Source organism: Trachypithecus francoisi, unplaced genomic scaffold (genome assembly GCF_009764315.1).
Source record: "Trachypithecus francoisi isolate TF-2019V2 unplaced genomic scaffold, Tfra_2.0 Lachesis_group5, whole genome shotgun sequence".
Lineage (NCBI taxonomy): Eukaryota > Metazoa > Chordata > Mammalia > Primates > Cercopithecidae > Trachypithecus > Trachypithecus francoisi.
Window position 1 is genome coordinate 61,493,635 of NW_022681470.1, and position 27,511 is coordinate 61,521,145.

Sequence of the window (27,511 nt, forward strand, 5' to 3'; positions counted from 1 at the left end):
CCCGCTTCAGCCTCCCAAGGTGCTGGGATTACAGGCATAAGCCACCATACCTGGCCTGGCCTCATTTTATACACAAGGAATTTGAGGCTTGGATAAAGTGTAATATGTCTTCACACGACCGGCAAGTGGCAGAGCCAGGACTCAAACCAGGGTTTGGTGGACTCCAAATCCCTCAGCCTCTGCTGCCTTGAGGCCTTGGCCAGATGGAGTTGTAGCAGGCGTGACCCTGCAGGGGCCTCAGAGCAAGGACTCCCCAGGTTTGCCAGATGGTGGCCTCAGAGAGGCCCAGGGAGCTGCTGGCCCCTCAGGAGCGGCTGGGGGCAGGACACGAGCTCTCTTGAGTCATCCCAAAGCTGAAGGAAGAGATGAAGTGAAGGGCACAGGGCTGTGGGGAGGCTGGTCAAGGCAGAGCTCAAATCAGCTCCTCCTTTAGGAGCCTCCTGACACCCCTGGGGAGCTGTGCCTGACTGCACTTCTGCAACAGGCAGCCTGGCCTCTTTTAGGGCACGTATGTATGTTACTACATTTATGTTATTGTCATCTGTGGGTCGTAAAATTCCTCTAGGGATTCTCCCTCATTCCCTTGAAAAGTCCTTGAGAGCAGAGACCCTATTATGTGTTGCCCTAGGTACCTGATAGACGCCTTTCAAAGATTAGTAGGTGATCAATGAATATTGTTGAGTGAGCTATTAATAATGATTATTCCTTTTTTTTTTTTTTTTTGAGACGGAGTCTCGCTGTGTTGCCCAGGCTGGAGTGCAGTGGCCGGATCTCAGCTCACTGCAAGCTCCGCCTCCCGGGTTCACGCCATTCTCCTGCCTCAGCCTCCCAAGTAGCTGGGACTACAGGCGCCTGCCACCTCGCCCGGCTAGTTTTTTGTATTTTTTAGTAGAGACGGGGTTTCACCGTGTTAGCCAGGATGGTCTCGATCTCCTGACCTCGTGATCCGCCCGTCTCGGCCTCCCAAAGTGCTGGGATTACAGGCTTGAGCCACCGCGCCCGGCCAATAATGATTATTCCTAAAACTGTAAAAGGTGACTTCATATACATGATCTTATTTCCTCCTTCATTCAAATCCACGTACATTTGCTGAGCTTACAATAATATGCCTGGACTCTACTAGATTCTGGGCATGCAATGACAAATTAGACACCCTGTCTATGCCCAGGAACTTATGTCAGGGTGGGAAGAGTGCAGGAAAAAGACTGAAAAAGACAAAACCAAACCAAAACTGAAAGCACAGAAAATTGCAGTGTGTGCAGCCAGCGGTCAACAGGTGCTGGTGAAATCCAGAGGAGGAGGCTCCAGCCCAGTCTGGAGGGTCAGAGAAGGCTCCCAGGGGAGAGGAAGCAGGGTTGGGCTTTGTGTGCCAGGAAGGAGAGGGTCAGCCAAGTGAAGGGGAGGGAATGGGAGTGCTGGAGGGGAGCCTGTGGAAGACAGGACATATTCAATAGCTCAGTCCAGCAGCTGCCTGGTGTGCAGAGGGGAGTTCTGAGAAATGAAACAGGAAGAGGGAAGCATGGAAACCACACCTTTTATTGGAACATAGAGTGCTGTGTAATTTCTCAAAACACTTTCACATTATTTATCTCCAATTAACCTAAAAACAACAGCAGCAGCAGCAGCAACAACGATGCTGAGCACTGACTGAGAGCCTGGCTTCCTCAGAGGGAGTTTACTGTGTGCTGCCTCCTTGGACCCTCACCACTGCCCTGCGAAGCACACGCTTTCTTCGCCTCCTCTGTCTGGAGGAGGGAACTGAGGCACCGAGAAAACCGGGCAGGGGAGGCCAGAGAAGGAGAGGGTGGCACCGTCATTCTCACTTTCCAGTGGAAGACACAGGGGTAAGTGGCAGGCGTCCGCTCCTGTGACTTACAGAATTCCCGGGACTCAGACTCAGACCTCTGGACTCCTAGCCTGGTGTTTTTCCTTGGGAGTTTCTGAACCCAAAAAAATGTCTGAAACAAAGCACACAACCAGATCGTGAGTGGAAATCAGCTTCAGCTTCCCTGGTGTTTCTCCACGGTGATCCCCTGTGTCTGTCACTGAAGGAGCCAGGATGTCACCACCAATGGTAATGACCTGGGCTTTGAGTGGAGCATTTAACCTGTTCAGCAAGCTGTTGGAAGTGCAGACACCAGTCCTTCCCAGTCACAAACTACCCCAGTTGTTCCACCATCTGCATCCAGTTTCATTACTTAATTCACTTTGCAAAGTTAATCCAGTGATCCAAGCTCCTAAGTCTCCAGGTTGACTTCTACGGCTTTGCTTTCCCTCCACATCCAGCCTATGGTGGGCTTCTGGGTCAGCAAAGCAGCAGGAGCCTTTCTGTTGATTTCTTCTGGGAGGAGGCCATCTCAATAACCCTTTATAACCCATGAGGTCTCCTGATTTCCATGTGGTCTTGGAGTCCCCTGAGCTTTGGTTCGCAGCACAAGCTCATTCCCCTCTGTGCTCCCCTCTCGCTGTGTGGAACCTTCTCTAATAGACTCACCTCTGGGGAGAGGATGTGCTCCTTTCTGGCCGCAGCTGCAGCCATTCCAATCTACATCAAAGCTCTCTTCTATCTCCATTTCTAAATGGTTTTGCTTTTTCTCTCTTTCTTCCGTCTCATGGGCAGCTCAGAGTACATCTGTGACAGTTCCACCCTTCTGCCCCAGCCCTGACCCCAACACCTTCCCTAACACTGCAGACAGCTTCACCCTTGGCCTCCTGCTGGATATGTGGTCAGTGGCCTACATTCCTCCCATTCATGCCCCTTTCTTTTCTCTCTCTCTCTCTTTTTTTTTTTTGAGACAGGGTCTTGCCCAGGCTGAAGCCCAAGTGGCATGATCAAGGCTCACCAAAGCCTCGACCTCCCAGGTTGAAGCCATCCACCTACCTCAGCCTCCAGAGTAACTGGGACCACAGATGTGCACCACGATGCCTGGCTAATTTTGTCTTTTCAAAAAAATTTTTGTAGAGCTGACAGGGTCTCACTATATTGCCCAGGCTGGTCTCGAACTCCTGGACTCAGGCAATCGTCTCACCTTGGCCTCCCAAAGTGCTGGGATTATAGTTGTGAGCCACCATACCTGGCCTGCATACCCTTTTCTATCTGGCTCTCTCAACTTTAAAATCTTTCTTGGTGGCTCCAGTTTGCCATGTCTCATGGTCCTGAAATGACCCCTGTCACTGAGGCAGGGAGCAGAGGAGACAGGGAATTTGTGCTGATGGTAAATGGATCTGGTTTGAATCCTGGCCACTGCCCACCAGCCATGTGACCAAGACTTAGCCATATTTTTTCCGGGTGTTATGCAGAGATAATGAGATCAAAATTGTAAGGCATCTAGTACTGACATAATAGGCTCTCAACAAATTGTAGCTATTTAAGTGTTAATAACAAATCCTTTTCAGATTGTTTCTATAACAGTGAATTTGCAAATAGTTGGAACCTCTGAAGTGCCTCCTCTCCTGGACTGGAAACCCCTTGAGGGCAGGGGCCTTGTCTGCCTAGTCACAATGTCTGTCTAGCACACAGTAGGCTCTTAATATATATATTTTTGATGAATGAATAATCTAGACTATCCTCAATTCTGATATCACGATTCCTTTCTAGTATTAAATTCCGAATTATAATACATGTTAATTGCAGAAAAATTGGAAAATATTTTTTAAAAATGGGAAAACAAAAAAATAGCTGTGATCCTAGTCCCTGGAGATAGCCACAGTTAGTATTTGGATATATTTCCCTGCAGCCTTTTTTTCTGTGCTTATGCATATTTCAAAAGGTTTATATTCTGACTTTTCAGTTAACATAAGGAGCATTTCCCTGTGTTACTAAATAATCTTCATAAACATAATTTTCAGTGCTACATACATTATTCTGTGCTATGAATGTATCATAATTTATGTAACCAATACCCAGTGGTTGATATTTAAGTTGTTTCCATTTTTCACCATTATAAATAAAGCTGCACTGAACATCCTTTTGCACAAATCTCTGTGTATATCTCTGAATTAAGATTTACTACCAAGAATAAATTCTACAAGTAAATTATGGATTTAACAGTGAACATGTTAAGACTCCAGGTAAATGTCTTGTTAAATGACTCTTCATAGAGGTTGCACTCATTGTCTGTCCTCCTGCTATCAAGGTATGAGAATTCTCACCTCCAGAATATTGTTTAAAATCAAAGACTCTTTGCCAAATGGAGACTAAGACACAAAGTCTATTTTTTCATGATGATCACTCCTGTCTTTGACAAGCATGGTGCATTGAGGGGTCCTCAACTTGACATTTTGGACTAGATGGTTCCTGGTGTGAGGGGCTGCCCTGTGCATTGTAGGACGTTTAGCAGCATCCCTGACCACCTACTAGATGTTAGTAGCACCCCATTTCCCCCAGTTATGATAACCAAAAATACATCCAGACATCGCCAAATGTCCTCTGGGGAACAAAACCACCCCTGCTTGAGAACAATGGAGTTACACTGTATTAACTCTATTGGTTACAAGTAACAGAAACCAACTCTAAGCATTGTGAGAAAAGTCTTAGGGTATCATGGAACCCAAAGGCATGGATGCAAGTGGGCCTCCCTCCTCTTTTCAGGGCTGCCTCATTCTTTTATCTTGCTGTAGACTGGCTTTCTCTCTATTCTTGACTACAAGGAGGAAAATGGCCACCACTAACATTTCTGAAGTTTATATCCCTGTGTTTATGAGAAAGCCAGGCTACACTGGAGTCTCTTGGTTCCAAATGCTCAGGGAAGGACTCCAAGAGGCGCAGCTTAGGTGGGCTACGCACAGCTGGTCCGATCAGTGTGGCTGTCGGGGGACAGGAGGGACACGTGGCTCCTGGAGTTCTTGTTGTATCCATGTGGATGTGCCTGTATTTCTAGAAAAAGGCTGCTGGGCAGCTGATCCCTCAGGAGTCCTCTAGATGCCCACACAACAGCACACTGGACACTTTGCCTACAAGGGCAGGGACTGTCTATCTCAATGGTGTCCGCTTCATAGTTCAGCCTAGACGTCCAGGCTTGGCTTGACGGTGACAACTGCTCTGCCACCCAGGCTTTGGTTTAGGGGTCTTTTGGGGGTGGAGGGGCCAATTCCTCTGTGACTGACTGGCTGACGCAGCTTACTTGAACAGATCCAGCCTAGAGAGTCAACTTTAGAGACTGGCATTTGCAAGTGCGCAACGGTGTTTGACGGGGGACATAGATGACTGCTGGTCCTCCTTCATAAACTCGGCCTTGGAGTGTGCAGCCACTGAGGTACAGGAGTCCTGTGCTGTCGCTGCACTAATCAGAGTGCTCAAAATCCAGCCTCTGCCTTCAAGAAGGGAGCAGGTCAGTGTGCAGTCAGCATGACCCTGAGACCTAGCCCTGAGGACAGAGACTGTCCCCTGTGGGCACCTTGAGCTGTTGGTAAATGGGCAGAAAAGCAGGGCTGTTACCCAAACTCGTATTAGAGGAAGAGCATTCTCTTTCTCTCTCTCTCTCTCTTTTTTTTTTTTTGAGACAGTCTTGCTCTGTTGTCAAGCTGGAGTGCAGTGGCACGATCTCGGCTCACTGAAACCTCCGCCTCCTGGGTTCAAGTGATTCTCCTGCTTCAGCCTCCCTAGTAGCTGGGACTACAGGCATGCGCCATCACACCTGGCTAATTTTTGTATTTTCAGTAGAGATACGGTTTCACCATGTTGGCCAGGATGGTCTCCATTTCTTGACCTCGTGATCTACCCGCCTTGGCCTCCCGAAGTGCTGGGATTACAGGTGTGAACCACCATGCCCAGCCTAGCATCTTCTTCTGAAAGTCTTTCCAGCACACAGACACTATTCCTGCCCTCACCGCTCTGTGCAGTCTAGGATGGTCATTTCTCTCAGAGCTTCAGTTTCTTCATCAGAAATGAAATGATACCTGCCTTCGCTTCTTCATAGCATCTAAAAAGACATTTGATAGAAAAGTGCTTTCAAAAGCAGATTGCGGGCCGAGTGCAGTGGCTCACGCCTATAATCCCAACACTATGGGAGGCCAAGGTGGGTGGATTACTTGAGTCCAGGAGCTTGAGACCAGTCTGGGCAATATGGCAAAACCTTGTGTCTACAAAAAATACAAAAATCAGCCGAGGATGGTGGCACATGCTGGCAGTCCCAGCTACTCGGGAGTCTGGAGTGGGAGGATCACTTGAACCCAGGAGGCAGATGTTGCGGTGAACTGAGATTGCACCACTGCACTCTAGGCTGGGTGACAGAGAGAGACCCTGTCTCAAAACAAACAAATAACAACAACAACAAAAAAAGCAGATTGCAAAAGCAGTGCACATCTTCTTGTAATAAAGACACTTATGATCATTATTTCACTTCTGGGGAAATTCTAAATCCTTGGCGCCACTTACTGCACAACAGAGGCAGAGCCTGGGGCAATGCTGCTTCTGGGCCATCCCTCTCAGACCTGGAGCTGGCTCCAGATTTCTGCTGCCTGAGAATATTTCAGGGAGGTTTGTCCTAGAAACTGAAAAACCTAAACATGAGTTGGGTTTTTATTCCCTGCGTGATCGTGGCCGTGTTAATTAACCTCTCTGGGCTTCTATCTCAGCATCTGTGAAGTGGGTATAATAGTGACATCTATTTATAGGTCATTTATGCCTGTCAAGTGCTTGTGCCTGGTGCAGGGTAGGTGCTCACTCAGTGGCTGCTCTGCTTATTTATATCACAATGTGGCAGGCCCTGGGCCAGGTGCCAGGCACTGACAGATGAATAGAATGTAACCAGCCCTTAGGACACTTATGATTTACCAGAGGAGGTGGCACAAAAAGCATATTAAAAAGCAATGTGGCAAATTAAATGGTAGTAATCCTACCGAGTGATAGTACTCCTGGGATTGGGTTCCTCTCAGATGCTCCCCAGGGGCTACTGGAATGATGTCAGGTAAGGCAGGACACCAGGTAACACCCATTCTCCCAGGCTCTCTGCAGAGCGGGCAGCTTTTGGACCTACCTGCTTCAAGGAGCTGAAGAAATGCCTTCCTCCTCACCTCTCAGGCTCACAGGGAACATTTTTCAAAGTGAAAAACTCTTTTTTTAAAAAAAGTAGTTGTTCAATGTTTTCAACCCTAGGGTAATGGTTAGGGAGAGAGGACACCTTGTGGGTGGCCCACAACACAGTCAGTAACCTTATGCCACAAAGATTGCATATGACATAGAAAGGTACTTACGTTGTGCACCGAGGAGGCACTGACCTGTGCATTCCCAGCACCTCAGAACCGCTAGCTCTGTGCAAACCTGCCAGCCACCTGGGGCCCAGGAAAGCGGGGTGGGGCCTTGATTCAGAAAAGGCAGAGACACTGCAGTCCTAGGGAGGGGTGGTGTCCACAGTCTGAGAGGGGCAGTGGAGCCCTCATGGGAAATGCAAAGCAGATGCAAGACCAAGCCCAGAGCCTGGCGGCAGTGGGAAGGGGTGGGGCAGGTGTGGGGCATTAGTTGGGGAGGGGTTTGCTAGGATGAGGTGACTTCAGAAGTCATCTGCAGAGTGTGGTCTGGGACTCTGCTGGATGTGGCATGGCTTTGCCTCCCTCAACTCTGGTGTGTTAAAGAGGTAAAGGTCACACGTGCACATGGATGAGGACAGGGAAGAGACACAGGAAACCAAAACAGATTGGTTAGGGCTGTCGAAGAGTGGTTTGCTTATTTCGAGGCTTCTCCTCATTTCTCTTTTCCTTATCAGGATGTGTATGGCACCCACATCCTCTCCATCTGCACCCGCAGCCACAGCCACAGCCACAGCCACGGCCACAGCCAGTGCTATGTCCTGTTGCCACTCACATTCGTACCTGCAACGTGCACTTATACATGTGTTCAGATATTGGCGAAGAAGCTCCCTTTCCCACCTGGGTAAATGCTAGCTTCCAGAAATTTGAAAAAAATGAGTGTCATTCCTGCTGGGTTGGTTCCCAGCAGGACTTTGTCTTTCCTTCCCTCTCCTCCAGGCCCCTTTACTTTCCTTTCCCTCTTCCACCTCTTTTCCTTTCTATTCTTCTCCTCCTCCTCCCTCCCAGCTGGTTCCCTATTTCCCTTACCCCCTCAAACATCTCCCCTCTCTGCATCCCCACTCCCAATCTGCCAAACCCATCCCCACCTAAACATGTGGGCCGTGGAGTCTCTGACCAAGATTTCCTTTCCCAACAGGGGGAGCCCGGGGTTGGCTGCGATTTCATGGGGACAGGTAAGAAGGTGCAAACTTGGGGGTTCAGAGGGAAGGTGGAGGGGGTGGCTGGGATGCATGAGCTAGGGGTGGCAGTTTTTCCAAATTATACATTCAGGCCATGCGTGGAACCCTTGCAGAGACCTGACTTGCTGTTTTTCTATCTCTTTCTGGTGTGCCGGGCAGTCTCTCTGTGCTCATGGTTTAACTAGTCTTTCTTTATTTTTATTTTATTTTATTATGATTTTTTGAGACGGAGTCTCACTCTGTTGCCCAGGCTGGAGTGCAGTGGTGTGATCTCGGCTTGCTGCAACCTCTGCCTCCAAGGTTCAAGTAATTCTCCTGCCTCAGCCTCCCAAGTGGCTGGGATTATAGGCGCCCACCAACACGCCCAGCTAATTTTTGTATTTTTAGTAGAGACGGGGTTTTACCAGGTTGGCCAGGCTGGTCTCGAACTCCTGACCTCAGATGATCCACCTGCCTCGGCCTCCCAAAGTGATGGGATTACAGGCATGAGCCACTGCACCTGGCCACTCTTTTTTTTTTTTCTATTTCTTTTATTGGCTCTCTCTCTCTCTTTTTTTTTTTTTTTAGATAGGGTCTTGCTCACTATGTTGCCCAGGCTGGTCTTGAACTTCTGGACTCAAGCCATCCTCCTGCCTCAACTAACCGAGTAACTGGGATTACAAGTGAATGCCACAGCACCTGGTTGCTCATTTCCTTTTAGCGCTGAATAATATTCCATTGTCTGGATGTACCACAGTTTATTTATCCTTCCACCTACTGAAGGACACCTTGGTTGCTTCCAAGTTTTGGCAGCTAGGAACAAAGCTGCTATAAACATCTGTGTGTGGGTTTTTTTGTGGACATAAGTTTTCCTCTCATTTGGGTAAATACCAAGGAGTGCAACTGCTAAATTATATGGTGAAAGTATGTTTAGTTTTGTAAGAATCCGTGAAACTGTCTTCCAAAGTGGCTGTACCATTTTGCATCCCCACCAGAAATGAATGAAGAGTTCCTGTTGCTCCACATCCTTACTAGCATTTGGTATTGTCAGTGTTCCAGATTTGGGGCATTCTAATGTATATAGTGGTATAACTTTGTTTTAATTTGCATTTCCCCAATGACATGTGACGTGGAACATCTTTTCTTATGCTTATCTATCATTTGTATGTCTTCTTTGGTGAGATGTCTGTTAAGGCGTTTGGCTCAGTTTTCTCTTTTTCTTTTCTCTTTTTTTTTTTTTTTTGAGATAGAGTCTCGCTCTCACCCAGGCTGGAGTGCAGTCGAGCAATCTTCGCTCACTGCAACCTCTGCCTCCTGGGTTCAAGCGATTCTCCTGCCTCAGCCTTCTGAGTAGCTGGGATTACAGGCACATGCCACCATGCCTGGCCAACTTTTGTATCTTTATTAGAGATGGGGATTTGCCATGTTAGCCAGGCTGGTTTTGAACCCCTGACCTCAGGTGATCCTCCCGCCTTGGCCTCCCAAAGTGCTGGCATTACAGGGGTGAGCCACCATATCTGGCCTTGGCTCAGTTTTTAATCAGGTGTTTGTTTTCTTATGGTTGAGTTTTAAGAATTCTTTATATATTTTGGATCAGATATGTCTTTGGCAAATATTTCTCCTAGTCTGTGGCTTGTCCCCTCCTTCTCTTGACAGCGTCTTTTGCAAAGCAGTTTTTCATTTGAATGAAGTGCATCTTATCAGTCATCTCTGTCACGGATTGTACCTTTGGTTTTGTGTCTACTTTTATGTGGACTGTACCAGCCGCGGCCTCCTGACTCCCAACTCCCGACTCCTCTGCATTGCTTCATCTCCTGCCCTCCCTGCTCTGCACTTTGAGGATCTCTGCAGACTCCACTCACATTGGCCTTTCAGTTCCAGACAGCCGGGCCCCTCCCCACCCCAGACTGCACCTGCTGTGCCCTTCTTCCCCAGTCAACTCCCACCATCCTTTGAAACTCAACTCAGTATCACTACCTCGGGAGAGCCTTCCCTGATGTCTCAGTCCAACTCAGGCCCCGATTATATCTCCCCCAACCACTGTACTTCCAGTTCCTTCCATGTTTCACAGTCATAAGATGCAGTTTCCCTACAGCTTCAAGGGTTAAGTTCCATGAGAGCAGGTGGAATTTCTCTATTGGTCACTGTCTTATCCTTAGAATCTAGCACTGTGCTTTGCATATAGAAATAATTATCATTTTAATAGCAAAAATATCTATTTCACCACGTGCCAGAAACCCTTCTAAATAGGTTATATATTTCACTCCTCTGCTCTTCTCAATACCTCTATGAGTATTCGGTTATCGCCAGTTTATAGACAAGATATCTGAGGCCCAGTTTGCTTGAGATCACACAGCTTGTAAGTGGAAAAGCTGGGTTCAAACCCAGACAATCTGGCTCCAGTGTTAATGTTCTTTATAATACTAGGTTGCTTCTCAAATGCAGTATATCTTCGTTGACTGAATGACAGCATGAGAGAGAAAGAGACAGAGACGATTCGGATATGGTAGGAGAATACAGTTGGTTAAAGACCAGAGTGAAGGAAATTGCCATTTGCCTCTAGAGGGCCCCTGATGGTGGCTGGTTGACTGACTGATGTAGTCTGGAACAGGGACATGTAACCTGGCCCCAGCCTCTCTTTCCTTCTGGGGATGAACAGCCTGGGTCCTTCTCAAGGGACATGTTGGAAGGATGCCACAGGGTGCCACAGTACCGAGCTGCCTGGGGTAGAGACAGCCTGGGCTGCAGGTAATGACCACTGAGATGTGTAGGACACCATTGAAAAAGCTTCAGTCCATTGTCTCTAGCAGTTCTGACTCAGTTCCAGCCCTTTTTAGAGAAAGATACTGGATTGTCCAGGGGGCCCCCAAGGGCCTTGCCCCCATTCCTGCATCTGATCCAGGCCCTGGCCACATCTGGGGCCTTGTTACCGGCTTTTAGGGGCATTTCCTCAGCCTTCCCCAGTCACCGGGTGTTAGGAAATGTTGCTATCCAATTGTAATGTCCAAAAAGAATTTTTCCCGACAGTGAGAATATAATTGAGGGGCTTCAGGGAATGTTTTTCTCCTCCCCAGGGACACCTGGAGAGCATAACCTCCATCTACAGGGCTGCAGGGCTGGTTTTCCAAGCTTGTTCATTCAGCAAGTCAGGGCATTTCAGTTGTCCCTGCTTTTTTCTGCTTTTTTTTTTGGAGACACGGTCTCACTCTTTAGCCCAGCTGGAGTACAGTGGTCCTCACTGCAGCCTCGGTCTCCTAGTATCAAGTAATCCTCCCACTTCAGCCCCCCAGGTAGCTGGGACTACAGGCACGTGCCACCACACCCAGTCTTAGTTGTCCCTGCTCTTTAAAAGAGAAGGGAGGCAATTTTCATGCAGGAAGCAGGGACTTGATGGGCCTCCAGAATGAGAACACAGGCTTTGAAAGGTACAAGAGGTGTGGAGAAGGTGCTGACTCACAGAGAAGCTGATGTGAAGCCAGAAGACCCCAGAAAAGATGGTGTTCACCTCAGAGCCTGCCAAGCTCCTAGAAAGCCTTGACCAACATGGTGGCCTAGGATCCTGAGGAAGAAGTCAGGCCTCCTGAACCAGTCTAGATTCCTGGTTCCTGGAGTTATAAGGAAGGTGTGGCCAGGAAAATATAGGACAGGCAGACAGGCAGGGGAGGAATCTTGAGCCTGGATAAGAGCCAGCTTTCCTTACCCAGGAATCTGGAGTGAGATTCCTGAGTCCCATTGCAGGAGGCCAGCAGATGGCTGGCACACACAAGTGCACAAATGCTCGCACCTTGAGAAGAGTTAAGGGAATAGGCTCCAGGAAGGTCAGATGCCTTCGGACCCAGAATGTTGGCAGCCTGACCCCTGAGCTTCTGTGGTTAACACCTACCCCTTAGAGGGGTGGGGCAAACAAAAGGAACTAGGGTTTTGTGTGGTCTGGCAGTGCCAACCAATCTAACCATTTCTTCAGTGGGGTCAGAACTGAACTGGAACTTGGTGATAGGTCAATTCACTGCTTTTGGATACTTCTGAGGAATTGTCCTTAACTTCTTAGAAAAGTACCCCTCACACCCTTTTTCTGAGCTAGAGTCTCGCTCTGTCACCCAGGCTGGAGTGCAGTGGCGCAATCTCGACTCACCGCAACCTTTGCCTAGTGGGTTCAAGCAATCCTCCCACCTCAGCCTCCTGAGCAGCTGGGATTACAGGCATGTACTACCAAACCTTGATAATTTTTTTTGTATTTTTAGTAGAGATGGGGTCTCACCATATTGGTCAGGCTGGTCTCGAACTCCTGATCTCAAGTGATCCACCCACCTTGGCCTCCCAAGGTGCTGGGATTATAGGCCTGAGACACTGTGACCAGCTTGAAAAGTCTCTTTTAAAAATCTTTTTTTTTTTTTATTTTGAACAAATAGGATGGAGCAATCCTTTATTTTTACACACTTTGACAAGGAGGTTTTCTGTAAACAACCTTTCCAGTGGAGAACAGAGAACGGGAAAATCAGCCTCCAGACATCAGCAGCTGCTCCGCTCAGGGCCGAGGCTCCTCCTTGCCAATGTGGTGAGGTGGAGGGGTGTACTTCCCTTCCTTTATCAGCTTATCCCGCTGCTTCCTGATGGTACCCACACGTTTCATCGTTTTCTGCCGAAGCAAACACTCTACAAAATCATCATATTCTATCTTGCACTCTTTCTCTGCCCGGATAGCACCAATTCCATGTGCACATTCTATCCATTCTTTTTTCAAAAGCATGGCATCGAGTAGCAATCTTGTAGGGCTGTTCAGCACTCTGGATTGTCCACCATCGATCTATGTTAAGGCCGAACCTTTTCTGGATGTCCAAGAAAGGCATGGCGATCTGATGCTCGTACCCTTGTCTCTTCTCTGGCCGCCGCTTCAGGACGACTCCTCTTTTAAAAATCTTATTGTATTAGGGCATTCTTGCTATAAAGAAATGCCTGAGACTGGGTAAGTTATAAAGAAAGGTTTAATTGGCTCTTGTTTTTGCAGGCTATACAGGAAGCATGGCAGCATCTGCTTCTGGGGAGGCCTCAGAAAGCTTCCAATAAAGGCAAAAGGCAAAGGAGGAGCAGGCACAATGCATGGCAAGAGCAGGATCAAGTAAGTCGGTGGTGGGGGGTGGGGGAAGTGTCACACTTTTATTTCATTAATTTATTTTATTTTTTTGAGACAGTGTCTTGCTCTGGAGTGCAGCGGCATCTCAGCTCACTGCAACCTCCACCTCCCGGGTTCAAGCAATTATCCTGCCTTAGCCTACCAAGTAGTTGGGATTACAGGTGCACACCACCATAGCCAGCTAATTTTTGTATTTTTAGTAGAGACAGGGTTTCACTATGTTGGCCAGGCTGGTCTCGAACTCCTGACCTCAGGTGATTCACCTACCTCAGCCTCCCCAAATGCTGGGATTACAGGCTTGAGCCACCGCACCTGGCCCACACACACTTTTAAATGACTAGATCTCGTGATAACTCACTATCTCAAGGACTCACCAAGCCATGAGGATGATGAGAGATCCATCCCCATGACTCAAACACTTCCCACCAGGCCCTACCTCCATATCTCCAGCATTGAGGATTATAATTCATCATGAGATTTGGGTGGGGACAAATATCCAAACTATATTACTTGTCTTATTATGTTAAGAGAAAGAAGCCATTCATACATTAAATCCATTTATATGAAATTCAAGAACTGGCAACACAAATCTGGCAATAGAAATTAAAACAGTGGTGGTCTCTAGTGGAAATTTTCTAGGGTGATGTAAGTATTTCCTACCTTGATTTAGATGTTGGTTACATGGGTGTATACATTTGTCTAAATGTGTTGAATGGTACACTTAAAATCTGTGCATTTTGCCGAACATAAATTATAATTATATCTCAAGCAAATAAACAAAATAACCTTTTCTCTTTGTCCTTGGGAAGAAGAGATTTTCTCACTCTTCTTCATTGTAGAGAGGTAGATGGCTGGGCCCCCAGGAAGCAGTTGAATGCAGTAGAAAACACAGGCTCTGATTCTGATTCTATTTTGCCATTTGTGGCCTTGGACAAGCTGATCTCCAATTTTCTAATCTTTAAAATGGGCTGGGAGAGTGTGGTGATGATGAAATGAGCTAATACAGTAAAGTGCCTGTCATATAGCTGGTGCCCAAGCAGCTCCTCCTGCAGGAAGCCTTCCCTGACTTCTCCAGACCTTGTCAGGTACCTTCATTTCCACACACCAGCCTTAATGCATGTGTCATTCAAAGCTATGTGTCAACAACAGTGCAGATCTTTGACAGTCACAGACTTTCGTGGGTATTTACTGAATAGTCAAACTGCAAATATGGAATCTGCAAATGCCAAGAGCCTACTATATTGGACTATTTTTATCTTTCTGGTCCCTACTCCCTCCTAGGCTTTCAGATCTTGAGGGTACAGCCTGGGTATTTCTCTGCTTTGCTTCTCCCCAGCTGTCAAAAGTGCTCAATAAATATTTGACCACTGAGTAAGTAACTTTTAAGTAAATTAGCACATGCATGAGTAATTGAATAAGTGCATGAAAGAATGTATTCACTAGTGAATGTATGAATAATAGAATGAGACAATTAGTGCATAAGTGGGGGAAATAGATGAACGGTGAATCAAGAAATGAATAGAGAATTAAAGGAGTGAAGGTGAAGGAATGAATGAAGCAAAGCTGGTTGCCTTCCTTCCAAAGGGCTATGTACTGGTGGTAATCAAAATGGGCCCATTCCAGAGCCCTGGGAAGAGTCAGAGCTGGTCCACTTGACAGGCAGCCATGAGTGACAGCCCAGACACTGGGGACCTCCAAATGTACTAATTCTGGAGACTTCTTCTTTCCTTCCAGACACTATCTGCCACCCTTCTATGGAGCTAGTGGCGCCAAGGGACTGTGAGGCAGGGCATGACTCCAGGGGGCAGGGACCTAAGTGTATGGCTGTCCTCTCTCTTCCCAAACCCTTGTCACAGGCCGTGAGGACCCGCTGCCTCCCCCGACGCCATGTTCCTGAGCAGATGTTTCTCCTGTCTTGTCAGCAACAGAGTGGCTGTCAGGAGTCTGCATTATTTATCTGCTCGGTAACGTTTACTGGGATTTAGTGTTTAATAACTGTCACTCCAATATATCTTTTCTTAATCCCTTCAGATCTGCTGCTGTAGCAACTTTAAATATTTATCAACACGGTTCGTGTGTTCGTTGGTTGGGTTGCAATTTTCTTGTAATTAAAGATTTACAAGACACTGCTCCAGACTTAGGAAGGATTGGTAGAGAGCAAAGCGGGAGGGGAGGAGAGCTCTGGCCTTGGAATCTGTTGCTTGGAATCCAAAGCTAGAGTTCACTCTCCTGAGAGAGGTGGAAGCTCATTCACTGGTTCCCATAAGCCCTCTCCTTTCCCTCTCTTTCACACAGCCCCGTCTTCAAAGTGGACTTCATGGTAAGATATAGACCAGGTTGGCCGGGCGCGGTGGCTCAAGCCTGTAATCCCAGCACTTTGGGAGGCCGAGACGGGCGGATCACGAGGTCAGGAGATCGAGACCATCCTGGCTAACACGGTGAAACCCCGTCTCTACTAAAAATACAAAAAACTAGCTGGGCGAGGTGGCGGGCGCCTGTAGTCCCAGCTGCTCGGGAGGCTGAGGCAGGAGAATGGCGTGAACCCGGGAGGCGGAGCTTGCAGTGAGCTGAGATCCGGCCACTGCACTCCAGTCCGGGCGACAGAGCGAGACACCGCCTCAAAAAAAAAAAAAAAAAAAAAAAAAAAAGATATAGACCAGGTTGTGGTTCTTCCTTCAGCTGGAGTCCCTGCTATGTGCCAGGCAGGGGCTAGTTGCTGAGGGACTGCAGGGAGCAGACAGAAAAGGTTCCTGCTGACATGACGCTTCCATTCCAGTGGCAGAGACAGACAATACACAAGGAAACAAAGACATGTTTTAAAATCAGTTTAGATTTTGAAAAATGCAGATGTTGACTGAGAATGGGACCCTAGTATCAGAGTTCTTTATTGCAAGCAATAGAAATTAGTTCTGGAAAACTTAAGCAAAAAGAAATTTCTGGAAGGATAAGGGGAGTTCACAGGATCAAAGGAAAGAAGAAAAGAGAACAAGAATAAAAGAAAGCAGAGGAACCAGGGTTATTTTGGGCATCTTTATGGTAGGGACTCAAAGACAGTCTCTTCAGGGGGTGGCCACTGGGACAAATATCTCCCAACAGTGTTCTGGGTTTGTGACACTTTGTTTAGAATTTGTAATCCAGGGACAAAGGGCTCTCACTCTTTGACCAAGAAAGAGCAAGATGTAGACCAGGGAATTGTGATTGACAGTTTCATCAGGACCGTATTCACTGGGGGAGGAGGAGTTATCCAAAGCAAGATCTGGTGATGCCACTGGAAGGGGTTCCAGGTGATGGACCTGGGCATGCTGAAACGTCAGTGTGCACTGTACAACAGGCCATTCTAAGCTATAACCAGGACAATGAGAGGAGCTGGGCCCATGAAGAGCTGGGGGAAGAGAGAGCAGCAGATGCAGAAGCCCCGTGGTGAGAAGAGCTCAGTGGGTTTTCAACGGCCAAGGTGCTGAATTCTGCTTTCCCCCGCAGATTGAGCTTGAAAAATAAGCCCATCTCCAGTTTTCAGGGTCTCCCTGGGCCATGTCTGGGGACCAGAATTTTGTTTATTCCAAATGGAATAGGATAGAAGGCCCAGCTCTAGAGGGCTTCTCCCAGCTGCTGGGACAGGGAAGCCAGTGAGGGTGGAATTCTAGTTAAGTTGTGTTTCTGGGGGCCTGCAGTGGACCAGGTGTTAGGTTCTGTAGACCAAGAATGGATGAGATACGTCTACAGTTCTTAGAGCTCTTATCTTGTGGGAGAGGTAGCAATAGATTGTAGCAGGGTAGTGATAGAAGCTGGAGAGTTGATTTGAAACCTTCTTTCGCAAAACAAGTGTTTAATGCTACAAATTTCTCCATAAGTACTACTTTTGTGGCATCCCAGGGTTTTGCTGTTGTTATTGTTTTTGGTTTTTTAGGGACAGTGTCTCAAATCTCTATCACTCAGGCTGGAGTGCGGTGGTACAATCATGGCTCACTGCATCCTCCAACTCCTTGGCTCAAGCCATCCTACTGCCTCAGCCTCCTAAGTAGCTAGGACTACAGGTACGTGCCAAGTGCCTAGCTAATGTTTTTTATTTTTATTTTTTGTAGAGATGGGGTCTTGCTCTGTTGTTCAGGTGCTAGTTTCAAACTCCTGGCCCCAAGTGATCCTCCTGTCTTGGCCTCCCAAAACGCTGGGATTACAGGTGTGAGCCACTGTGCCCAGGTCAGTCCCACAGATTTGGGTATATTGTGTTTTTATTTTCACTCAATTCAAATTTTTTCCTAATTTCCCTTATCCTTGGCCTGTGGATTGCTTAGAATTTGTTATTTAGTTCCCAGATATTTAGGGATTTTCTAGTTACCTTTCTGTTATTGATTTCTAATTATTTCCACTGTGGTCAGGGAATATATTTAGTGTGACATAAATCCTTTTCAATTTATTGAGTCTTATTTTATGGCTCAGAAGATGATCTCTCGATACAAGTTGCATGTAGACTTGAAAAGAACGTGTCCTCTGTTGTTGGATGGAGTGTCCTTGAAATGTTCATTAGGTAAGTTGTTTGATAGTGTTCAAATCTTCTATATTCTTGCTAATTTTCTGACTACTTGTTCTATCAACTATTGAAAGAGGATATTAAAATCTCTCACTATAATTATGAGTTGGATTTGTCCATTTCTCCTTGCAGTTCTATCAGTTTTTGCTTCATATATTTTGGAGCTCTGTTAAAAGGTACATAAATGCTTAGAATAGGTATACAATAAGGAACTATTCAACCTAAGTATTAATTGAGAAAGTTGAGAAACCAGGGTCTAGGGCTAATTACTACCCACTACGGAAGCAAGACTCTTGTATGTACTTTATCTAATGCCCCATGAATCATGGGGCTTTCCATTCTGGCCTGTAGGAACAGGCGCCATTCCCAGCTTGTGTGAGTGTTGAGCACTGTTCCCTTTCACTCTTTTTTTTTTTTTTTTTTTTTTTTTTTTTGAGACAGGGTCTGGCTCTGTTGCCCAGGTGCGAGTACAGTGGTGCAATCATCACTGCAGCCTTGACCTCCTGGGCTTCAGCCTCCTCCCACCTCAGCCTCCCAAGTGGCTAGGACTACAAGCATGTGCCACTGTGCCCAGCTAAACTTTCATCCTTTTTTTTTCTTCTTTCTTTTTTTTTTGAGATGGAGTCTTACTCTCTGGAGTGCACTGGTGAGATCTCGGCTCACTGCAACCTCTGCCTCCTGAGCTCAAGCGATTCTCCTACCTCAGCCTCCCAAGTAGCTGGGACTACAGGTGTAGTTCAGCTTATTTTTGTAATTTTAGTAGAGATGGGGTTTCACTATGTTGGCTAGGCTGGTCTCAAACTCCTGACCTCAGGTGATCTGCCCTCCTCGCTCTCCCAAAGTGCTGGAATTACAGGTGTGAGCCACCACGCCCGTCAAACTTTCATCCTTCCAGATGATTCTTTCCCCAGCTTCGCATAGATTCCTGACCTACATGTGCTGATTGGTACTCAGCTGAATACGTAAAGTCGGTGGAGGGGGGAGTCTCTTTAGATCTCCAGCATTCTCTCACTGTGCAGTGCTTTCCCCTCCAGTTTTCTTTCCTGTGAATTCTAGCTGCCTTGTAGCTAGAATCTCAGCATTGTCTCCTCCACTCAGGGAATCCATCAGGCCCCACTTGGGCCCCTCCTGCCTACCTGGAAGGTGGCCTGGAAACTCCCTTAAGACAGTAAGCTGGGGCAATCACAGGAGTGACCTTGTTTCTTTCCCATCTCTCAGGCATTATTGCCTTTCATTATCTGGTGCACTGTGTCTTATAAATGGTTGTTTCATAGATTTTGTAGGTTTTTGGTTGTTTTAGGTGGGAGGGCAAATCCTGTCTCTCTTACTCCATTTTGGTGGAAGGCCAGTCTCTTTGGATTTGGTAGACCAATTTTCAGATGCTGTGTGGAACCTGGGGCAAACCCAATAGGAGAATCCCAGTGGAGATCCTGAGGCTTTGTTTGTTTCTTTTTTCTTTTTCTTTCTTTTTTTTTTTGAGACGGAGTCTTGCTCTGTCACCCAGGCTGGAGGGCAGTGGCACAATTGCAACCTCTGACTCCTGGGTTCAAGCAATCTCCTGCCTCAGCCTCCTGAGTAGCTGGGACTACAGGTGCATGCCACCATGCCTGGCTAATTTTTAAAAATATTTTTAGTAGAGACAGGGTTTCACCATATTGGCCAGGCTGGTCTCGAACTCCTGACCTTGTGATTCACTTGCTTCGGCCTCCCAAAGTGCTGGGATTACAGGCATGAGCCATCATCCAGACTCACTCTTTCTTTCTTTCTTCCTTTCTTTCTTTCTTTGTTTCTCTTTCTTTCTTTCTTTTTCTTTTTCTTTCTTTCTTCTTTCTTTTCTCCTTTCCTTTCCTTTCCCTTCCTTCCCTTCCCTCCCTCCCTCCCTCCCTCTCTCTCTCTCCCTTCCTTCCTTCCTTCCTTCTTCTTTCTTTCCTTCCTTCCTTCCTTCCTTCCTTTCTTTCTTTCTTTCTTTCTTTCTTTCTTTCTTTCTTTCTTTCTCTCTCTCTCTCTCTTTCTTTCTTTCTCTTCTCTCTCTTCTTTCCTCTTTCTTTTTATTGCCTATTCCACTCATGTATAAGTCCCGAGGCTTTGTCATCAAGGACATACTCTCTTTCTCAGGTCATTATTCTCTTTTAAATAAATAGTTTAGGCTTTTTATTGGCCCTAATAAACTAAACCCCTGACCATTGGACACCACATGAGCATGCAACCCAAGCTACAGATTGTGATGAACCATGCCATGAATTCAGGCATGTCCAGTCACACTCCGTAATCAAGTGCGAGTGATATGAGTGGGACTTGGCCAAGCAGGTACCAATGGCTGGTGTAAATGGGATGAGCCACTCCCTTAAGCTCCAGTGTGCCTACTTCTGCTGCTCTGCTGCCTCTCCCTCAATCTGCACCTATGGCGGCACGCAGAGTTGACTGAGGAGGAAAACACCCACGACTACTTTGCAAAACTCTTCATGATATGTTGGTCCTCACTCGAAGTAAACTGCTCTAGCCTTCTAGCTCCATTCAGAAGAGCCTCTAAGTAGAGACCAGAAATCCTTCTAGTGGGCCATGCTTTGAGCAGTGCTGTTTGTTGACTACTTTACTTGGAAGGAGAGATCTCCTGAGGTAAGGCTCTTACTAAGGTACGTGCTTTGCTAATGGTTTGGCCAGATGATAAAAAATATCGAAGGGGTAAGATTCAAGGATTGGTGACAAGGAAGTTTAGAAAAAAAGAGATGTGGATGGGCCTCCTAGAATGGCCAAAGAATATGAGAATATTTTTGTTTCACGTGGACATCTATGAACCTCCTATTGGTAGTCAGGTAGACAGGTAGACAAGGTGGTCTACTTTGAGGATGCTGATTAGTCTCTTCCTGCAGTGACCCAGGGTTTGCTCAGTGGGCTTATGGACAGAGTGGCCCTGATGGCTCAGTGGAGGGCTTGGTATAGGCTTAGCCACATGGACTCACCAAGACTAACCTGGTTACAGCCATTGTTGAATGCCCAACATTCTACAGCAGAAACCAACCCTGAGCTCCTGACTTGGTGCATAACGTGGGGGGACCAGCCTGCTGCTTCAGGCCAGGTTGGTTATTTCAGATCCCACCCATGGAAGAGTTATGCTTTGTCCTTCTGAAACATACACTCCCTGTGGAATGATGATCTCTGCCAACCAGTCACTTTTGTAATGATGGGGCCAGTCTGCAGACCATTTTTTGTTGCCTTTTTTTTCTGCCCAAGGAATAGATATCTGGTACACCAGGCTGTGGCAGATAGATCTTGCTACAATGGGCACATCATCAAAAGGGTCCAGCGACAACCTGTGAAGTGGTATGTCATCCAGAGCCAGCTACAGGAAGAAATGAATAGCCAAGTCTTGATACATTCATGCTTTGCACGGGGCTTAGTGTTTGTCATGTTGATGAGGTCATGGCAGCGTGGCAGTGTGTGTGCGTGCATGTGTGCATGCCAACATCTCAACTTTCTGATCAGCTGGGGATGGTTCTTTTCTTTTTTTTTTTTTTTGGAGATGGAGTTTTGCTCTTGTTGCCCAGGCTGGATGCAATGGCACGACCTCTGCTCACTGCAACCTCCGCGTCCCAGGTTCAAGTGATTCTCCTGCCTCAGCCTCCCAAGTAGCTGGGATTACAGGCACCTACCACCATGCCCAGCTACTTTTTTGTATTTTTAGTAGAGACAGGGTTTTGCCATGTTGGCCAGGCTGGTCTTGAACTCCTGACCTCAGGTGATCCACCTGCCTTGGCCTCCCAAAGTGCTGGGATTACAGCATGAGCCACCGCGCCCTTGCCTGGGCATGGCTTTAAGGCAAGGAATGAGTGAGGTAGTGAGTGAGGTAGTGAGTGAGGTAGTGAGTGAGGTAGTGAGGCAGCCTCTGAGCCTTTGTCTATTCCGGGTCTGGTATACTTTCTGTCACAGGGTAGTTTCATTTGTTGGATGAGGAAAAGAAAACAAAGGAAAGAATGAATGTATATATCCTTTGAGTCAGATGGGATCACAGAGATTATCTAGTTCCTCCCCAACCACCGTGGGAGTCTCTTTGTTGGTATCCCTGACTGGAGCCATCTAGCTTCTGCTTTTTATTTGTAGTAATAGTTAGTATGAGGCACTCCAGTTTATATGCTTTAATCTCATATAAATCTCAAAACCCGAGGAGGTATTATTACGCTTATGTGCCAACGCAGAAACTGAGTTTCCAGTAACTTCTTCGAATTGAAGCCACGTGTATCTGACTCTATAGCTTAAGCTCTTAAGCACTGTGCTGTACTGCCTTAATAAATACTGCGACAGAGCTCTCATCACCTCACAAGACACCCTGTGTTATCATTAGCCAGCTTTGGCTGTTAGAAAAATTTCTTCCCTTGAGTCGAAACAGAGCTCCCTGTAACTCATACACACTGTTCTAAATGTCCCCTTTCAAACTTCTGAGAATGATGCCCCTCCCCATTCCATGTGATCATCCTACACTGTCTAAGGATGGCTCTCATGGGCCATCAAGGATGGAAGAATCCCGTCTAGACCTGTACGCTGGGGACCCTTGCTGAAGGAGCTCGAGTTTACCAATGTCCTTAGTATATGGCTCTCAGGCTATGCAAGGTGCAGGTGGACCAGTACAGAGCATTTTAGGACCATTACCTCCTGTCTAGACACTGCGCTGTTATTAATACCATTTCACCTCGCATTAGCTTTTTTGGCAAGAGGAGTTATTCCATGGGTTGGCTGAATGACTGGAGCTTAGCTCAGAGCAGGAAATAATATGAGAGGTCAAGAACAGCAGGCTCCCCTGGGTCTGGCCGGAGTCATGTGTGACTGCGGTCAAGTCTAAGTGCTGGGGCAGTGAGGGAGGAGAGGGAGGTAGTGCACGAGCCGGGGGCTGCTCTTGGCTTCCGGGGTGATGCTTGACTATGGTTTCTTCTAGAGGGGAGCTGCAGTCTGGAGGACCTGTACACGTGTGTGTGTGCATGTACTGGCATGTCTGTGCGTGCGTGCGTGTGTGTGTGTGATGGAGCAGGGTCAGTTCCTAGAACAGCTGTGGAGCACCTGTCTTAGCCTCACCTATCTGGGCCTTTCTGTTTTCACTTTGGGTGTGACTGAATTTCATTTCTCCGGGAAAACCATCTTGCAGACTGAACTGAACTCTGCTCATGAGATGGCTCCCAGATCTTCCGCCATTCTTCTGAGCCCCAGTGCAAAGAGATAGATAAGGAGGCTGCACCTACCTAGATGCCCAGCAGGTTCAAAAGGCCGGCTCTGGCAGCTTGCAGCACGCCTGTGAGGACTCGCCTGAGCCCTAGGCCTCCGCGCTGCCTGGGCTTGTCTCCTCAAGCCTGTGTGAGTGCGCTGGGGGTTACTGCTCTCCTCCCATGGAAATGGCCTCGGATTTCCTCTAATTAAGATTTAACATGGCTCCTGACAGGTAGGAAGAATGAGGGCGAGAGGTCTTGGATACTTTATCTGACTTTCCTAAGTCCTAAAATAGGGAAGGGAAGGGGAGCCACAGTGTACTCGGGGGGGATGAGGGGACAGGCGGCGCAGAGGAAGTATGTGTGGGGCTTTGCTCTTCCTCACCCGCCACCTTGCTCTGTCAAGTCCCTCTCTTCTGAGGGACCCAGAGTGGCCATTGCGAGAGGGTGTCTGAAGAGCTGCAGTCCTCAGAGACCTTCGGAAACTCCCGCTGGGCCTCCCCGCCTGGAGGAGGGAAGGGAAGTTCTGTGTGCTTTCTCATCACAGGCTTTGCGCTCCCGAAGCATCATAGCTCTGCAGCCTGGTGTTTTGCCTGTAACTGGAGAAATGCTTGCTGCTTTGTCAACAGCAAAGCAATTTTATGTGTGATAGTAGAAAGAGGCTGAGATTCCAGTCTCAGCTGTGTGACCGTGGCTGGATCACCTAACATCTCTGAGCCTCGTGTTTCCCATCTGCCAACTGCGGAGACAAATACTGCTCTGCTCACCTCATGGGATTGTGGTGTGGACGGAGAAAGGCTCTGTGAATGGCCTTCCAAATGTGGGGGCTGTAGGGACGAGGATGATTACAGTGGTGGTGATGAGAGTGTTAGCACTGACATGCCAGTTTGCCAGCGGATGGCGGGCTGGGAGTTTACCTTTTGTCGCCACGGCTTGCATCCAGAGTTGTCAGTTTTAACGACTATTGTGGGAGACAGGGTCCCTTAGACAAGGACACGACGATGAGGCTGGTGCCAGGTCAGGAGTAATTAAGAGCATGCATATGTGCATACCTGCATTTTTTTTGAGGGTGGGGAGTGGGCTAGGAGTACCTCTGATGCTAAACAAATCTGGCTAGACTCCGGCCCTGGCCAGGCCACCTGGCCACTTCTAGTCTAGGCCCTTTGGCATTAGAGAACCTTGACATACATGATTCCTATGAAATTTGTAACCATCTCGTGCCCTTCTCAATGGCATAGAAAGGACTTGCTGTGCTCTGCCATGGTGGGACTGCAGGGCCTGGGAGTCAAGAGAAGGATGGACTTGAATTTCTCAGCCTGGCTCTAGCCCAAAAGGACACTGGGCGGCAAGGTTTTCTCTCTAAACTGAAAGGTCTGTTTTATGTTCTGGGATCTCTGATCCAATGATCCCAGTCTCTCCCCGGGTCAGGGGTAATGCCTGAGGTTGGCCACCAGGGCAAGGAGGGATCCAGCAGATATCTGGGACTATGGAAAGCATCTTGGGCTTCCATTCCAACACTGTCCCTGGCTAGCTGGGTAACGAGGGTCCACATTTCACACACTTGCCACGGGAGAGGTTGGTGCTAGAGGGGAGAAAGGGCTTGGGCTCGGGAATCTGAGACTCTGGTTTGAATCCTGGACCTGGCATTGGGTAAGTCACATAAACTTTCTGGACCTCTGTTTCTTTGTCTAAACGTGAGGTTAAAACCCTTGACCGCAGCACAGAAGATGTTTTGGGCAGTGAAAGTACTCTGTAGGATACTGTAATTAATGGTGGATACATGTCCTTATACATTTATCCAAACCCACAGAATGTATAACATCAAGAGCAGCCCTAATGTGAACTGTAGACTTCGAGTGACAACGATGTGCCCATGTAGGTCATTGACTGTAACAAATGGATCACTCTGGTGGGGCACGGGGGAGGCTGTGAGCACGAGGGTAGGGCTGTGTGGGAACTCTCTGTACCATCTGTTCCATTTCGCCCTGAGCCTAAAACTGCTCTAAAAAATAAAGTCCATTAAAAAACAAGCAAACAAACAAACACAAAGCAAAATAAAACAAGATCATGAATTATTCGTGAATCATGAATTCAGAATTATACTTACTCTTCTGGTTAAAAACTTAACTTTGTATACTGCTTTAGATGACACAAACAACCCCCCGCCTCCTGGAATTGTTGGGAGGATTGAAGATAATGTGTAATAAACAATGTACTAACAGGGGCAATAATAATAACAACCTATAGTAGTAGCTCTAGTTGTACAGAGAGCCCTGCCCACCCCTCCCATCCTCTCCGGGACGGCATGGGAGTGCAAGGGCTAATAGATGTGGCAGTTCTTTGGGCATCTGCATGCTGTCTTTAGTTAAAATGACATGACGGTAGTACTTACGTCACATTTTCTAATCCTTTGTGTCCCTAGAACGTGAAGCTCTGGTGCCCTGGGGTGAGCACGAGCACTTCTGGATGGAGCCTTTCCTCCCCTCCTCTCCCCTGAATCATTGCTCTTCCCTTCTGTATGTTCCCAGTTCAGGGACTTGCTGTTTGTCAGCCACAGGAAAAGATTCAGGATGCTATAGGGGAGATTTTTGTCTTGCTAAGTCTCCATGCTCCACAGGGAATGGCCAATTAGAGTCCAGCCCAGACCTATACATCACTGTCACACCTGGCTCCTTGGGCCTCGGGGCCAGGCCGGCTCCCAGGGAGGCATCCATAGATCACAGCCATCTCCTAGCAAGAGGAAGAGGAGGTATGGGTGGGGTGGTGGGAGGTCGTGAGGGCTGGAGGGGCAGAACATGATCTTTGGTCAGAAGCTGGAAAGTCAGGGAGGGGCTTGAAGAAACCATGAATTCTTCATTACTAAGTGCCGTGTGGCAGGGGAAAGCCAGATAAATTTAAATATGCCCAATGACCCCGAGCTTTGGAGTAGCTTTCCAAAGAAACTCAAGGGTTTGTTTTTCATTTGTGTGGTCTCCGCCCCTTTTTTTTGCCTACCCTCATTATCCATAATTTTCGGGAGGCACCAAAAGTCAAGAAAGAAATCGAAAGGTCTGGCTAATTTTTAACTTGACATGGTGGCAGGTTAGAGCCCTCTGTGGTCGTGTGGGTGGGAGGGGAGGTGGGAGTCTGATGCCCATCCACCACTCCCAGCTCTTATCATCCTCGTGGTTCAGTCCTTCATGTATTCACTCATTCACACACTCTTCAAAAAGCTTTTAATAGACACCTACACTGAACCAGGCCGTGTTCTGGGTGCTAGGGGAAAAAGTGGACAAGACTCTGCTCTCCTCATGGAATCCAGTATTCTAAGGACACAGCCAAGTCAGCAGACTACATCCCCAATATAATGAGTCCTATGGCTGTACTGAGAGGGGGTCCTGACTCAGAATTGGAGGACATCATGGAAGGCTTCCTGGAGGAAGTGCCATCTAGGCTGAAACCTAAAGGATGAGTAGAACTAACCAGATGAAAAGGACAGGAAAGAGGGTGGTGTGGAGAATACTCCAAGCTAAGAGAACACTGTGTATGAAGGCCCAAAGGAGACAGTGAGTGTGGTTTGTTCTAGCAACTGAAACACATTTAATGTGGCTGGATCTCAGAGTGACAGAGAGAGCCAGCATGAAATACTGAGGCCAGGTCATGCAGGGCTGTAATTGTGCAAGGCATTTGGACTTTAGTCTGAGGACAGTAAGGAGCCTCAGAAATGTTTAAAGCCAGGACATGGTAGCACCAGATTTGGATTTTAGAATGAAACTATTGGCTGCTAACTCTCCACCACAAAGCAGAGAGGCTGGGTTGGAGGATGTCATGGTGGATGGGGGAGAGGTGGCAGCGGCCTTGCACCTCCATACCTGTTCCTGCACTTCCACACCTGTTCCCCCAAGTCCAGCCTCTCCTTTCATCTCCTTGCCCTTGCTGTGGCCCATGCAGCCAACTCAGGAGGAGGTGGTGACCCACTGCTTCCTCATCCCAAATCTGTCTCATTGCTGTGGGAGCTGCTGTCTGAGACCGCTGCTCTTGGATATTTGTTTTACTCGTTGCGTTGGAAGCCCTGGTTTTCTTTGTTCCTCTCAGGGTTGCTGGAGGTCATGACTCCTCAGGGACTGGATAATGGCCATGAGATTTCTCCAGAAATGAATATAGGGGGTTCTGAAGAGAAGGCAGAAAAGGGCTGAGATTGTGGGCCAAATGAGGTCTTGGGTTCTCTTTTCAAGGCCAGAGGTGCTGGGGCAGCCCCTAGTTCTCAAAGACTCAAACGCAAAGCAGCGTGGAGAAATGGAACCCTTGTGCACTGCTGGTGGGAATGTAAGATGATGCAGCTACCGTGGCAAACAATAAAAAATAGAATTACCATATGATCCAATAATCCCGCTTCTGGGCATCTATCCAAACAAATGGAAAACAGAGTCTTGAAGAGAGATATTTGCATATCCATGTTGATAGGAACCTTATTCACAGTAGCCAAGTGGTGGAA

At 47.5% G+C, this 27,511-nt stretch overlaps 1 protein-coding gene across 1 annotated transcript; it reads right to left on the minus strand.

Annotated features, from left to right (window-relative positions):
• Positions 1-12,567: 12,567 nt before the first annotated feature.
• On the minus strand, positions 12,568-13,090 carry LOC117075209 (NADH dehydrogenase [ubiquinone] iron-sulfur protein 5-like). The gene is given in 2 exon segments (XM_033197367.1): positions 12,568-12,921; positions 12,923-13,090. Coding segments are annotated over 2 exon segments (321 nt in total). The 5' UTR covers positions 13,034-13,090; the 3' UTR covers positions 12,568-12,711.
• Positions 13,091-27,511: the final 14,421 nt, after the last annotated feature.